Here is a 16,318-nt window from a genome sequence, read left to right as displayed (position 1 = left end):
TCTTACACATGCACGAAGTCCTCTACCACTCAGCCAAATCCCACAGCTCTGCCCTTAGGGATCACTCTGGTGGGACTCGGGACTGAACCCGGGTCGGCCGTGTTCAAGGCAAGCACCTTCCCTGCTGGACTGCTGGTGTGACCTGTTGTTCTGTGAGTTCTCCAAAGGCAAGTTGACATGTTTATTTGTAGTTTTGCTTACTGTAATGAGTCTGTATTGCTATCAACTTTCTTCTTAACACTGCTTTTGCTATTACCCAGACCCTGGCAGTCTGTTGCTTATTGTTAGTCTTGAAGTTTTTTTTTTTTTTCTTTTTGGGTCACACCAGGCGATGCACAGGGGTTACTCCTGGCTTTTCACTCAGGAATTACTCCTGGCGGTGCTCGGGGGACCATATGGGATACTAGGAACTGAACCTGGGTCCCGTGTGCAAGGCAAACGCCCTTCCCGCTGTACTGTCACTCCAGCCCTTTGAAGTTATTTTTAATTTAGATTTTGTGGTGCTCTATCACCTTTCTGAATGCCTGCAGCTAGTTCTTTAAGATCAGGAAGTTCTCAGTTGTGATTTCCTTGACTAGACTCTCTTTGCCTTCTGATTAATCCATTATTTTTATGTTTCCTCTACCAAAGGAGTCTGATTCTTCCAGTTCTTGCAGGATTTCATCATTCTTCCCTAAATCTCATTTGTCTTTCTTCCTTTTGAGTCATTACAGGAATCTTATTCTTTAGCCCAATCATTCTTTTCTCTGATGCATCGAATCCCTTGCTCTATTTTCACAGAGTCTTTCACTTCAGCGCGCTTTCAGATCAGCATCTCTGGGATTTTTTATAGCTGCAGTCAGGTGAAGAATTCCTTCTGTTCCTTTATGTTCTTTTTTATTTTGTTAATGCTTGACTTTGCGTTAAACTTCACTTGATACAGCACACTGATTTCCTGCATAGTTGCTATGTTTTAATTCACTGTTAGATTCCTCACTTCTAAGTCCTTAAAATCGACTTCTGAAGACAATCCTTTCTCTTTCATTTTGTCACTGAATTTGAACTTTTAAGGCATTTGGTTTTCTAGGGGAGATGCTGTGACTCAGCCAGGACCACAGGACGTCAGGTGTGTGTGTAGAGAGGCAGTTGAGTTTCCTTCAGTAGCGAGACAGTGATGCAGTTAGAGCATAAAATCCCCACCATCCCCCTTACACTTGGCACCAGATCTGTTTCCAAACTGAACACAGAGAACTGCCGAATCTTCCCTGAGATGCAGAAGTAAGTGCTCCAAAGACAGCTCTTCATGGCCACTCAGGGGCCCAAGGAGGGGCTCAGACAGCCTCTATGACAGCACAGCAGTGTCTGGCCGGTTCACTCAGCTCTCGGCTGCTGCTCCTCCGGAGAGGAACTCAACAACATCCTGGAGACTTGGTTGTCCAGAAACGCCTGGCCCTCTGCTGCAGTAATGTCCACTACCAGGCCTCCATAGCTGGCCACAGGCAGCTCAGACATGCCTCTCCCCATCCTGCCAACACCAGGAGGCCACCTATTTTCCAAAGTGCCCATGCATGGACTGGCCAGACACCTGGCAGTGGGTGGGTGTGAGAGTCTGACCACTGCAAGAGGGCGCAGGCCGAGTTCTGGCTGTGCAAAAGGCATTGTTGACCAACAGTTTATTTTGATGATTCTGAGGCATCTGCTATCAGTTCCCTCTTACTTTGGGAGCTGGGGTGAGGTTGGGGTTTGGAGCTGCAGCTGGGAAGTGACTGTAGCGACTGTGTCTTCAGAGGCTGCAGGTGAAGCTGCCAGAGTTTCTTCAGGCACAGTTATATTTGAACTGCAACCTGCACGGTTCTGCAATGCTTGAGTGAGTCAATTCACCACATACCTGAGTAGTGCATCCTCTATTATCATTCATCTGAAACAAGAAATAACAAGTTCCTGTTAGTAACAGGTAAACGTAGTGAATGTGTTCTATAAACCAACAGTGTTCACTGCCCCCTCCTTGCCTTGAATGGAAGGTGCCCTTTTGTGTTAAACCAAGAGCAGGCCAGGGAGCAGGCTGGAGGAGCCTGACATCGGGCCTCTGGGGTTGGTCTGGGCTTAGTGTCTGAGTGCTCCAGTGCCAGCACTGGTGAGCCAACTCGGGGCCCACAGACCAGGTTGGTCTCCTGACACCTTTCCAGTAACAGAGCTTAGTCAGGGAGACCCAGGTACGGCCGTGCTGGGACACCTGCGAACAAGGCCACCAAGATGTGACGGCTAGTGGAGCTCCTTCAAGTCATGCTCCCCAGGTCTTCTGTCTTTCACCGAGTCCCCAGACCAGAACAGGCTCCCCAACAGCTGCATCCTTGGCAACGGGCACGGAGAGTGAGGCGAGCCCTGGGCCAGGGCAGGCAGGTGGGGCATAAGTTTTCCCTTCAAAGGACCTTTCCAGTGTATGCCGGGAACTCAGGCGAGGGGGTGAAGTGAGGGGAAGTGTCAGATCAGCTCCCCCAGCCCCGCATTCTTCCTGCTTGTGGGGCTGGATACCCCCGTGCCCTACGCAACCTCTCACACCTGCCGCCCACTGCCACAGGACCAGGCGTGCAGCTCTGATGTGGTTGCTCCCTGGCACGCCGCTGAAGCCTCCCTTCCCAGAGAACAGGGTTCTCCTGCCGTCTTTATCAATGTTTCCTTCAAATTCAGAGCAGCCCTTCCCTGAAACCGTCCATGCTGGGCCCATTCCTTCTGGGCTGGGTAGCTCTTCCTGGGTCCCCCGTGTGATGACTTCTCCTCTGTCCCCAGAATGTGCATCCCTCCCCAATACCTCCCTGGCCTTGGCCTGCCATGGCTTTGCAAACCCTTTCTTCTATGCTCACTTATCCAGGGATTTTTGGTTTTTTACACCCTTCACTTTATCCCCTTCCTTTGGCTTCTCTTCCTCAATCACCACTGCCTTGCCTTTGCAATCAGTTTGTCTGTTCATCAGTTACAGGTCAAATAACCCAACGTTTGCCTTTTCTCTTCTGACTTACTTTACATCACATAATTCCTCAGAGCTCCTTCCATTTGGTTGCAAATGGGAAAATGTCACGTGTGTGTGTGTGTGTGTGTGTGTGTGTGTGTGTGTGTACATCTTTGTAAACACTGTGGTTTACAAAGCAGTTCATGATGATTTGTTTCAGGCATTCAATATTTGAACACCAATCCCACCACCACTATTACCTTCCCTCCACCACAGTAAACAATATTCTTAATCATCCCTCAGTCTGCCCCTGTAGCAGGCTCACAACAATATATTTATTTTGCTTGTTACCTATAATTTGCTAATGGGATCATCAAAAAATATTTCTTAGAAGAAAGTGGGTATAAATTGTCGTATCTCACCATGGAGACACTAAGTCTGTGTATGAGGGATTACTCATGCAAGTGAAGCCTCTGTGTTAACATTTTGGCTGGTAGAGATTGGTTGGCTTCTGCATTACACCAACCCCATCTGGTGTGCCCCTACTGATCATCAGTGTGAGAGAGTGGAGGCATCGAACAGCCATGAATGTAGCCACACACTTCAGGAAATTTAGTTTTTTTCTGGGCTGTACAGCTGGAGTTAAATTTTTTTTTCTTCTTGGGTCACACCCAGCGATGCACAGGGGTTACTCCTGGCTCTGCACTCAGGAATTGCTCCTGGCAGTGCTTGGAGGACCATATGGGATGCTGGGAATCAAACCCGGGTCAGCTGTATGTAAGGCAAACACCCTACCCACTATACTATTGCTCCAGCCTGGGAGTTAAATTTTTAACTGGATGGCAGCTCTGGGATGTGAACATGACTGTCACGGCTTCTAGAAGTACAGGGAGGTGTGGGGGGTTAGGCGGGAATAGCCCATCACAACTCTGAGAAAGCCTGCGGATTTCAGTCACTGGGACCTCTGTACCTGAGTTTTTAGCAGGTTATTTTCTCTGTGTTAATGTTTTCTTTGTCTTAAGGTAGATGCCACAAAGTGGGATTGCTAGATCATATGGTAGCTAACTTTTTTGAGAGAGGGGCACACCTGGTTGTGCTCAGGGCTAACTCCTGGTTCTGAACTCAGAATCATTCTTGGCAGTGCTGAGGAGACTCTGTCTACTACTGAGGGTCAAATCAGGTCAAATCATGCTCAAGGCAAGCCTTGTACTATACCTGCTGTACTATCCCCTCCAGCCCTACCGTTAGCTTCTTTTTTGATTTTATTTTTGGCCACACTAAGCAATTCCTGGGATTATTCCTGGCTCTGCACTATTCCTGGTGGTGCTCAAAGGGCCAAGTGGTGTGCCGGGGATCGAACCTGGGCCAGCTCCTTGCTCGCACACTCCCAGCCGGCTATACTATCACTCTGGCGTCCCTGTCTTTAACTTCCTAAGGAAGCTCTATAGCAAGCTCCAAACCGATTACCCCACATTTATAACCCTCTTAAAACAATTTACGAGAGCCCCCTCTGCAACCCCACTGAACGAATGGCATTTAGTATTTAAATAGGAAGGAAGCACACAGAGCACAAGTTCTGCACAGTACACATTGCTCATCTAAGAGAAGTGATCTCGGGGCTGGAGTGACAGCACAGCAGGTAGGGCGTCTGCCTTGCACACGGCCAACCTGGGTTTGATCCCTGGCCCCCATATGACCCCCTGAGCACCGCCATGAGTAATTCCTGAGTGCAGAGCCAGGAGTAACCCATGAATATTGCTGAGTGTGACCCAAAAATACTGTTAATAATGGCTTACTTTCCCTTCCCCAAAAGAGCCTGGTCCTGCCTCCTGCTATGTTGAGAACAGCCACCTCTTCTGCACACCATGGGATGAGAATTCCTGTGACAGTTGCTTTCTTTCTTGTGAGGTAATAAACACCATCATGGTCATCAGGAATATCTACTGAGTGCTTCCAGGAGCCGCCATGACTCTAAACATCTTGTGTTGTTTCTACATGTTGTCATTTCTACATTTATGACCTGTCTTCTTGTCACTATTTGCAGGTCACTGTGAGGTCCCTTCTTCCACAGAGGCTGCTGAGATACAGAGTTGACCTGCCCAAGGCGTGTAAGATGGAGCTAGCACTTGAGGTGAAACCGGGGAGTTTGGTGCCAGGACCTGAGTCCCGAGCTGGAACTCTTGCTAAGCTGATCTTATTTCTCTCAACATCAGTGCTCCCTGTTCATGCTTCCACTCCCACCAGAACTCAGGACTTCTGCCAGGCTTGGCTGAACTCATTCACTCAGGGACCCCCACTTCCTCTCCAGCCTCCTGTGCTCCCCCCGCAGTGAGCTTTCTGAAGAATGGCCTTGATGAAAGATCCTCAGGGGCTGGAGCGATAGCACGGTGGGCAGGGCATTTGCCTTGCATGTGGCGAACCCGGGTTCAATCCTGGCATCCCATATGGTCCCGAGCACCAGCAGGAGTGATTCCTGAGTACAAAGCCAGGAGTAACCTCTGAGTATTGCTGGGTGTAGGCCATAAATCAAAACAAAAACAACAAGGAAAATCCTGAAATTCCTCAGGGAAAAAAAAATGATAGAAGCTGCCAGTCACAGCACTGTTCTCCAACCCTGTGATATCCATTGACACACACACGTCGCCTCGCGATCCACTAGCTGGCCCACACCACCCAGGGTCCTGCGCCTTCTCACAGCCCTGAGCCCACAGGGGTCCCTGCTCATATCAGTGCCAGGTCCTACCTTCCCTCTCGTCACAGGCTGACTCTGGCTTCTGCAGTAACTCTGAAGCTTGTTCCTGAGCTTCAGGAAATGTGCCTGAGGGGGAAATAAGAGGAGACTGTGTGATGGAGGCTGCAGTCTGAAGACCCGGATTCCCATCCCAGCTCCAGGTCTTGCAGTTGCACACTCACGTCTCTAAGCAAGCTGGACCAAGAACCCCCCCATGCGGCTCCCTGGAGGATTCAACATGGGAAGCAGCTGGCACAGCAGCTGGGCACAACAGGTGGCTAGTAACCCGGTAGGAGTACCCCCGTGATTAGTGCCCCTGTGGCAAGAACCCCTGTGGGAGTACCCTGTGATTAGCACCCCTGTAGGAGTACCTCTGTAGTTGATACCCCTGTGGTTGGTACCCTGTGGGAGTACCCCTGTGGTTGGTGAGGCGAGTATGATAATCACAATACTAGGACACCTCCAAACTCCCGTGGTTGGTAACCCTGGCTTCTTGGGCTCTGCTGTATCAGTCAGTGCCCAGGCCTTACCTACCTTCGCTCTCGTCACAGGCTGGCTTTGACTCTGAAGCTTGCTCCACATTTCCTGAGGGGAGATAAAAAGGACTGTGTGATGGAGGCTGCAGTCTGAAGACCCGGCTCCCGTCCCAGCTCCAGCTCTCTGAGTCTAAGCAAGCAGAACCAAGATACCCACCCACACACCCCACCCCATGCGGCTCCCCAGAGGATTCAACATGGGAAGCAGCTGGCACAACAGGTGGCTAGTAACCCTGTAGGAGTACCCCTGTGATTAGTGCCCTGCGGTTAGCACCACTTTGGTAAATATCCCTGGGTTAGTGCCCTAGGAGTACCCCTGTGATAAGCACTCCTGAGGTGCGTACCCTGTGGCTAGTACACCTGCTGATGTCTCTTCCTGCTGTTCAACAGGTGAGTAGAATCTGGCATCCCAGTAATACCCACTTCTCATCAGGGCTAGCCCCTTTCTGAGACTTGACATTCCACACACCCTATGCCGAGTCTTCAGTTACTTACCTGGAGATCTAGTGTTTTGTCTATGGTTGAAAATACCTACAGATAAGAAAATGCCATTGTAATGAATGAGTTGAAAAGAGAAGCTGAAGCCTCAGACCCAGCGCCTGTCCACCTAGATTGCCTACTTTCCCAGTGCTTAGAGCAAACAGCTGGCAGCAGCCTCATGAGTTGTCTGGAGGGAACAGGTGGGATTGGTTCCCGCGCACGCCCCTGGGTGTGACCCTGGAGGCTCCGGAGCACCAATGGGGAGACCTGGGTAACACCCAACACCACGGCACACAGTGCTGAGGACTGGAGGAGGGGTCTGAGCCTCCCGAGCCCCACTTAGGAAGGTCCCCCACAAACAGAACAGATGACATAACACAGTTACTAGTAAATAGTTAATTGCACAGGGCCCTGGGAAGTCTGAAGTAGTGCTGCTCAGCAGAAATATAATGGGAGCCACCTAATTAATAAACATTTTAATTTTACTAATTTACTTTTGGTTTGGTGGCCACACTCGGCAATGCTCAGGGCTGACCCCCGGCTTTGCACTCAAGAATTACTCTTGAAGGGGCTTGGGGGACCATATGGAATGCTGGAGATCAAACCTGGGTCATCTATGTACAAGGCAAGGACCCTAGATGCTGGCCCCAATTTTATTTAAAAAAAATACTTCAAGGGCCTCCCAAGCAGCCTTTCCCCTTCCCCCCCTACTCCCCCACTCCCATCAGTCCTCAGTATTTGGGGCAAAAGCTAACTGCAGAGCTCTGGGGATGCAGAGCCTGCCGAGTGGGCTGTGGTGCTTCAGGGAGCCACCAGGGCTGCCCCTGACCATCGTGCTCAGGGCACCATGCAGTGCCAGGGACCAACCTGAGGCTGGCCACAGTGCCAGGCAAGTGCTGACCCCTGCACTGTCCCTCCAGTCTAGTTTCCTGTTGTGAGTTGTGGGAGCCACAGTGGGCAGTGTCCAGGCCACTTCCCTGGCCCTACTAATTTCAAAGTTGCAGTATCCACATTAAGAAGAGTCATTTCCAGAGTTTATCCCATTAGACCTCAAGCATTACAATACCATCCACATTATCCGTGAGAAATGTTGTAGTCCTTTCCTCACACTGAGTCCGACAAAATTGTGTGTGCTCCATACCTTTCCACTCCTTAGACTCCCAGCACTGAGCAGGCATGTGTTGGTGGCTGCTGACTGCCGTGTGGTGATGAGCGCAGAGACGCAACTGTCCCCTCATGCAGGCAGCAGGCTCCTGAGAGGCCTCAATCCTCACCCAGAGCACAGGCTTACTGAGCACCTTAGGAGTTGGGCCCCACCGTCAGGTCCAAGGAATGACTTTTAGCATGGAGATGCTTTCAAATACAGTGGTTTTTCTAGAACAATTGTTTTCAGGGTGTAGAGCTAACCTGAAGTGATTTTCTTCTGCAATTTTCTCCTCACTGAACAAGACTTTCAAGTCAATCATTCTTGTAAGTACGCGGCTACCAGTGTCACCTTCTTTAGGATTAGGTCCTTTGGTGGTAGGTCCACATAATTCTAATCAGTGGAAAGCAATTTCAGTATCTCAGGACCAGTCTGTTATGAGAATAGCTCATTATTCTGCTTTCATTTGGACATAAAAAAATAACTGCTTTAGACTGTGGATGTGGTTTGGTGCTAGGATACAGCCTTTAAATGTGTGAAGCTCTGCACGCGATCCCTGGCACTGAAAATTACACAGCAACCAACCTGGTGGTGGGGGGACTCCCCATCAGTGCTCAGGAAGTCCCACAAGCAATTCTGGCCAGTGCAAGGAGGATGAGATGCTGCTCAGGCCTGCACAGCTGAGCGTGACCCGGGCCACTGGGTGCTACCCACGGCTCTAGGGCTATATCTGATGATGCTCAGGGACCACACAGTGCTAAGAATCAAGCCAGGCCAGGCATATACTAGGCACCTGCCTTGACCACTGTTCTACCTTCCATCCCTGAACTAAACCTTCAAAACAGAACACCTGAGCTTCCCCTATGCTTTCTCAATGAGGATTCAAAGTGTACCTCAGCTGAACCGCATTACTTGTTTAGAGGCAAAACAAATGGCCAGTGACCTATTACTTAGGAGTCATGGCATCTGACACCTCTAGCATGGAAAGGGTATCCTCAGGAACTAGGCTGCAGGGCTGGAGTGATCGTGCAGTGGGCTGGGCACTTGCTTTGCATGCAATCAACTTGGGTTCAATCTCCAGCTTCCCACAAGGTCCCCCAGACTTTTCCAGGAGGGATTCCTGGGTGCAGAGACAGGAGCAACCCCTGAGCATTGCTGGGTGTGACACAAAAAACAAAGAGCTAGATTCTAGCCAGGGAGACAGCTTGGCCTGGCACATGTGCTTCGTACGTGGAGCACTGAGGTTGCCCCTGGCCTGCGTGGTTGGCCAGGCACCACTGAGAGCAACTCCTGAACACAGAGCTAAGACCCCCAGCAGCCCAGGTGTGGCTCAAGAAAGTGTGCCAATCTTCCCCAGGCAGTCTAGGTCACCACTGGCCAGTGGAACTTTTCTAGTGATAACATCTGGGCTGTGGCCACTGTGGCCACTGGCCCCTGGTGACTATCGAGTACCTGGCACCTGGGATGTGGCTAGTGCAACTGAGAAATAAATTCTATTTATTTCATTTTAATTAGTTCAACTTGGTATTTCAACCACAACATGCTAGTAGTGCCCAAATGAACTGAGTAGTGAAATCCAGGGAAACAGAAACCTAACTTGCAAGCTTGTTCAAACATGAGTCTCTCTCTCTTTTTTTTTTTTTTTTTGGCTCTTATGCACCCCCTCCAAGACATGAGTTTATAATGACATGGACCCTCAACGCCATGAACCTGTAGCCAGCCGCTCTCCGGCCTTCCCTGGGGGAGTGACAAATGAGTCATACACATGTGCTTATGGTGAAGGCTGTTAGAAAAAAGCCTTTTTTGCTGGGGGCTACAGTTCACCAGCCCTTCACATTTACAGTTCGCTTCATGTCCTTTGGGACTTGAGGAGGGAAAAGGGGAAGCTAAGCAAGGCAACATCCACCAAGGCCAGCACAACTACTTCTCACTCCAAGCCATCCCACTCAGCAAAGATGCCTTCCAGGCCAGCACTCTGCCTGGGCTTTGAGACAAGGAAGTGCAAGAGACAGGGAATTCTGAGAAATACGGCCTGGAGGTCAGAACAACAGTACTGAAGAGATACATACAAAGAAACCTATGGAACAGGCCCAAGGGGTACTGGGGGCCGAGAGGTAGTATAGCAGGTAAGGCACTTGCCTTGCATGCAAACAACCTGGGTTTGATCCCCAGCACCCCACATGGCCCCCCCAAGCCCCACCAGGAGAGGTCACTGAGCACAGAGGCTGAGTACTGCTGGATGTGGCCGCTGAAAAAAATAACAGATGAATAAAGGGCTCCATGGCTCCTGCAAAGCTCACTCTGGTCTGAGGGTTCACTCTCCCATTTGAGAGAAGGCAGCATCGTAGAAGGAACCTGGCACACCTGGCAAGCCCAAATTAGCAAAGTGAGTGTGCTGCTCTCACCATGTCTGAAACGTCCAATGCTTTCTCATCTTTCAACTCTGGTTATTGAGCAACTGATTCAAGTTTGAAAAAGCATTATTTTTTAAACAAGTTTATTGCTTTTGGTTGTTTTCGTTCTTTTGGGGCCAGACCTGGTGATGTTCAGGGCTTACTCCCGGCTCCACACTCAAGAATTACTCCTGTCCTGGTGGTGCTCAGGGGATGCCAGGGATCAAACCCAGGTCAGTTTCATGCAAGGCAAGCACCCTACCTGCTGTGCTATCTCTCCAGTCCCTGAAAAATTTTTTATGCACTTCATGTGAACTCAAAAGTATACATACCATAAACTGCTACTGCTAAGGTCAGTGCAGAGAGGATTAGAAACCACCGTTTCCTTGGATAATGTGCTAAAATTAAAAAATATGATATGATTAGCTGAACTGACCACAATACAGAAATAGTCAATCCTCCTTATTTACAATGTACTTATTAAATTTTACTTGTATTCCACAAATAAATACATAGAGTGTAGCTTTTATATCCTTTCACAGATGAGATAAGAACAGTGAAACTAAAAATCTGGAATTAAGTGCTGTTAGGGTTCAAACCTAAGGCTTCATCTATGCAAAGTAGCACTCCACCAGAGGCCCAGCCCCAGCCCGGACCCCTGCCCCAGCCCAGAAGAGCTCTGGTCTGTCCCAGGCACAAGCTCTGGTGAGGCAGGAAGGTCCATACTCTGTCCGCGGCACCCTCCTGAGCTGCTTAGCACCAGGCCTGTACACTGGATGCTTTCTCTTGCTATTTCATTAGACTTATTAGTGACAACTAGGTCGGTGGAAAGAGCACAGAGGAGGGTGCAGAGGGAGGACAAGGAGGGAGGGCACAGAGGGAGGGCATGGAAGGAAGGAATAGAAGGAGGGCACGGAAGGAAGGCACGGAGAGAGGGTACGGAGGGAAGGAAGAGAGGGAGGGCCCGGAGGGAGGGCACAGAGGCAGAGGCCAGGGCAGAGGCAGAAGCAGAGACAGACAGGCCTGCACTCCTTAATATCCTGGCTCCATACCATAGGCTGTGTGCGGTCCCAGCACAACTGGGGGTTCCCAGCACCGTGTTCAAGCGTGCCAGCACCACTTCACATGGCCCCTCCCCAGCTCTGGGTGGGAATCCTGTGAGCACAGCAATCAATGTATGTGCAAACATCACAACTAAAGTGAGTGAGCCTGTAAGGATGGTGAGTGAGCACCAAGCCAAGTGTGTCATCCCCAGTGACCACAGCAGCAGCAAATGACAACAATAAGGGAAGGGTATGGGAAAAACAGAAGTGAAACACCAAATCTACAGGCAATAGGGATGAGATACATGGACAACAGATCAGCGTGTTTACTGCACCAAAGCATCCATTTTCCAATCAATGATATTCGTTTCACATGGTTGACAGGGATAGTACTAGAACCTTTTCTCGACTTATTTTGACAGGGAAGAACATCTCACATGGACATTTCATTTGAAAGTTAAATGAAAATCATGCAAGGGCAAGTGCTTGCAAAGTAAGCCTAGGGGAGTTTTTTTCCCTGGAATTATCTCCTCAGGGCCAGGGGCGGGGGCGGGGCGGGGGGGGGGGGGGAAGGAGGGGCGGCGGCGATGGTGTTAGGGAACATGGAGGGGAAAAAAATCCAAAAATCTTTTGTACCAGTATCTAGTAATAAAAATTACATATTTTAGAAAGATTAAAATTCATTAAGTATACCTGTAATTCTTAAGTGTTGATATCAACATTGAAATAAAAATTTCCTCACCAACATTTAAAAAAGAAAAGGAAAGGAATGATCTCAAGAATCATTCCTTGGGGGCGGAGCAATAGTACAGCGGGTTGAGCATTTGCCTTGCACGTGGATGACCTGGGTTCAATCCCTGGCATCCCATATGGTCCCCTGAGCACCGCCAGGAGTAATTCCTGAGTGCAGAGCAAGGAGTAATTTCTGAGCATCGCTGGGTATTACTCCAAAACAACAACAACAAAAAATTATTCCTCTGGAAACAGCTGAAGCTCCTCAAGGGTTCAGCTCCCTTGTCTATTTCGTGCCTGCCTCTTTATCTCAGTATTCTGTGTACTCCACACACACACCAGAAGCACTCTGGCTCTGCGTGTGTGTGCATGTGTGTGTGCGTGTGTGTGTGTGTGTGTGTGTGTGTGTAAAACCACTGTAAAGAAATTATCTGCTAGAATACACATCCCATTTCCATAATCTGCCTTGGGTACTATCAAACAGCCAAACACTAGGTGAAATGAAGAACAGTGTTCACTCTGAGCATAACAAAATGATTAACTCTGCGAGCTGAGTTTTTTGTTGTTGGTTTTTTTTTTTTTTGCTTTATTTTGGATTCTGTCTGCTTCGAAAGTTGGGGAAAACTGGGAGCTTACAGTTAAACCTCAGTATGTATGACAAGTGATAAGATTTAGTCTTATCACTTGTGGGTTAAACAGTTGTTTTCCTGACGTTTCACACGAAGTTTAATATGAATTACTCCTCCAGTTATTATATTTTGGACTGAATGAAACTATGTGAACTACTGGAGTCATGATTTTGGCAGGAGGGGGTCAGGAAAATGTCCCAAAAGGACTTACTCCAATATGATTATTCTGCTTTTCTTTTGAGAAAGCTAATATCCTAAATTGACCATTTTACAACGTGCATGTCCAGCTCTGAGTATTTCCTCTTTTTCTTTTAATTTTTATTAGTGAAACACCATGAGGTACAGATGTAGATTTACAATTTTTTGTGCTTGGGTTTCGATTATACAATGATCAGATACCCATCCCTCCACCAGTGCCCATTTTCCACCACCATGGATAATATCCCCCCCACCCCCATCCCCCCATCCTCCCCTGCCTCTGTGGCAGGGCAATCCCCTGTGTTCTCTCTCTCCTTTTGAGTGTTGTGGTCTGCAAGCGAGCTGAGTTTTAAAACCTCTTGGTGGTTATGTGATTTGTATCCATATGAGTGACTCCACTGAGGATGTGATCTTTTTCTGTCTTTAGCAACAAAATCCTGTTGCAAATTCAAAATGGTTTTGCACTTAAAAAAAGATAATACATGAGGGGCTGGAGAGAAAGGACAGAAGTTAAGGCACTGGCCCTACATGTAGACAACCTCAGTTCAATGCTTGAACAGGAATGCTTGAGGATTGAATTAACACTCTGTCTATAATGGAACCTGAGAGTAAGTGCCAAAAGTGTTAATCTTGAAATCAGATGTCTGTGAAAACAGTAACCCACTATATGATGTCTCAGATCTGTGAAATATACATCTGCCTCTACAGGTGTGCTTGGACGCTCACAAACCTTTGCCTGCTATCTCCTGAAACCTCACTTGTATAAGGTCCATTTGCCATAACACATAGTTACTTACCTGAGCTATCCGGTACCAAAGAAATTGATGAATTTGCCTGGAACAATGGATTGCTAACAATACAACATATTTTCTGTGGATGATCATCTGTCTCTCCAAATACTATATCAAATGTTGAACTATTTGCACACTTTGGTACAGAGCAGTTCCATGATACTTTTACATTTTCTAAATGGCTCTGGTAAGACGCTGGGATTGAACACGTGACTATAATGCTGCTATTATTCGATTTAAAACTTATTTCTGGAGATGGAAGAGGTTCTGGAAAAAAAAAAGAGAGAACGCAGTACTTAGTACAGAAAAGAACAGCATTTATACTCCAAGTATCCACATTTATGAAGTACCCTTCAAATTCTCATCCATGAACTTAAAAAGACAAGCAGACTGTTTCCTTGAGAGAATTCTCTTTTTCAGGTCAGATCTAGCTGCCCAAGTTGAGAATATGTAAGAGTTGCTAACATCCCTTAGCCTCAATTCTGAAATCAAAGAAGTTCTGAAAGACCAGAAGTTTTACATAAATGGATTTGTTCCTGAGTCTCTTGGATCATGGATGTTAAGCAACTTGATCAGGAGCCAGAAAGGTCATTCGTGGGCGGTGAATCGGGGTCTCGTTGGGATGGGGAGGAAAGATCTGGCTCCACCCCCCATCCTGTGAGGCCCCGCATCTCATCACTGAGGGCCCAAACCTGACTGTCCAATGGCCTCTGGAGCATCGCAGCCACCGAGCCACCTAGGGGGAGCAGGTGGAGGAACAGCACCCTTTCCCCCCTGGAATGGCCCGGCGACAGTAACATACTGCGGGGTCTAGATGCATATCTGCCAAAAGCCACTGGGTTCTGAGATTTGTTTCTGAGTCTCCGGGATCATGGCCATTAAGCAGCTTGATCAGGAGCCAGAGAGCCCATTTGTGGACGGCTATTTGGGGTCTCAATGGGATGGGGAGGAAAGGGCTCCACCCCCATCCCATGAAGCCCCACGTGTCTTGTCACTGCGGGCCCAAACCTGCCTGTCCAATGGCCTCTGGCAGATGGCAGCCACTGAGCCGCCACGGGGGAGCAGGTGGAGGGACTGCACCTTTTCCCCGCTGGGGTGGCCCAGCGACAGTAACCTACTGAGCAGTCCAGATGCATTTCTGCCAAAGGCTGCTGGGTTTCAAGATTTGTTTGAGTCTCTGGGATCATGGCTGTTAAGCAGCTTGATCAGGAGCCAGAGAGGCCATTCGTGGGTGGCAACTCGGGGTCTCGTTGGGACGGGGAGGAAAGGGCCAGCTCCACCCCCATCCCGTGAGACCCTGCGTGTCTCATTACTGTGGGCCCAAACCTGACTGTCCAATGGCCTGTGGCAGATGGCGGCCACCGAGCCGCCAAGGGGGAGCAGGTGGAGGGACAGCACCTATTCCCCCCACCTGGGGTGGCCCAGCGACAGTAACCTACTGCGCGGTCAAGACACATTTCTGCCAAAAGCCGCTGGGTTTCAACATTTGTTTCTGAGTCTCTGAGATCATGGCCATTAAGCAGTTCAATCAGGAACCAGAGAGGCCATGCCTCCAATTATATAGCTGAGCTGAAGGTGATTTGTGGGTGTGTCTCCCACATGCCTAACTTTTGGCCATTTACTTTCTTGGTAAACTTTGCCCCAAGTTTTTGGGGTCTGGTCAAAGGCACAGAAGGAATTTTGGGGTATCTGGAAGTCTGAAGGTGCCATCAGGCTGCAGATGCACTCGCCTCACAGGTACAGATTGACTTGCTGGTGGCACCATACCCCCTAAAACCAGGTACTATTTCTTAACTAGAGAAATTGACATGATACAAGGGTACAGGGTTTATTTTGTCTCTTAATAAAGAAGAGAGATGTTAGACAGCTAAAGGGATGAACAGATAGAAGGATCATTATGAAAGACAGCCTTCAGTCTACTCACTTCAGAAAGGAATAGCATGAGGGGGAAGAGCATAGATTAGGGGACCAGCAGCCTAGATCCACGACTCAGATCTACTGGGAAATCTTGGGAAGGACCCTGTGCTCTGTCTCCTCTCCTACATGTGAGAGCAAGCCCCCCCACCCTCCGACTGTACCGAAGCTTGAATGAGTTGATGCGGTAACAGCTAACAGATGGAGGGACATGCAGGCTGGCACTATCCAGGGGCTGAGCACATGCTGGCTGGAATGTGGCAGAGGAAAAATAGATGAGGCCCCCCAGAAGGCAGACGACACAAAAAGAATCACACCAGGAGTTGGAGGCCCAAGTTTGCTCCATGGCTTGCTTAGTGATCCTAGACCACAACCATTTAGCACTGGGAAGAGTTTTATGAAATCATCTCATCATTGCTGAAGATGTCTCACCGTCCTCTGTTGTAGGCAACATAAAGCTGTCTAGAGCTAGTGAGGGGAGCACCCCTGGTGTTTGAGCCCCCTTAGTAAGCCCTCATCTATTTGGGGTCCTCATTACTCCACTGATCTTCCTGGAGCTCTGAGTGAGAGCTTCTGGACCTCATATTGTCTGTCATCTACACAGTCTCTGTCTCCATGGGACTTCCTCCAGACAGAGCCACAAAGACCAGTTATATGTCTACTTAGGCAGCTGTAAACTGAGCGGGAACATGCCTATTTCATTCCTAAGATAACTTAGTTTACAATGAATTAATTCAGCTCACTACTCTGTAAGAAATGAAAATTTCTTATATGTATCTGATGACATTTTACAAAAAATGG

The 16,318-nt window shown here is 48.7% G+C and overlaps 1 protein-coding gene across 1 annotated transcript in view; it reads right to left on the bottom strand.

Annotated features, from left to right (window-relative positions):
* Positions 1 to 244: 244 nt before the first annotated feature.
* CD58 (CD58 molecule) overlaps positions 245 to 16,318 on the bottom strand; it is a 37,452-nt gene continuing 21,378 nt past the window's right edge. Inside the window, exons 3-8 of the mRNA XM_056139142.1 lie at positions 13,610 to 13,870; positions 10,543 to 10,608; positions 6,689 to 6,724; positions 6,192 to 6,242; positions 5,670 to 5,744; positions 245 to 1,897 (exon numbers count right to left, since the gene is read on the bottom strand). Coding sequence (XP_055995117.1) covers positions 1,890 to 1,897; positions 5,670 to 5,744; positions 6,192 to 6,242; positions 6,689 to 6,724; positions 10,543 to 10,608; positions 13,610 to 13,870 — 497 coding nt within the window. The 3' untranslated portion in view covers positions 245 to 1,889. The remainder of the gene's footprint in view (positions 1,898 to 5,669; positions 5,745 to 6,191; positions 6,243 to 6,688; positions 6,725 to 10,542; positions 10,609 to 13,609; positions 13,871 to 16,318) is intronic.

This window comes from Sorex fumeus, unplaced genomic scaffold, assembly GCF_029834395.1.
Source record: "Sorex fumeus unplaced genomic scaffold, SorFum_2.1 ptg000131l, whole genome shotgun sequence".
NCBI lineage: Eukaryota > Metazoa > Chordata > Mammalia > Eulipotyphla > Soricidae > Sorex > Sorex fumeus.
Note: the sequence above shows the minus strand (reverse complement) of the source record. Positions and strands in the feature narration are given on the sequence as shown.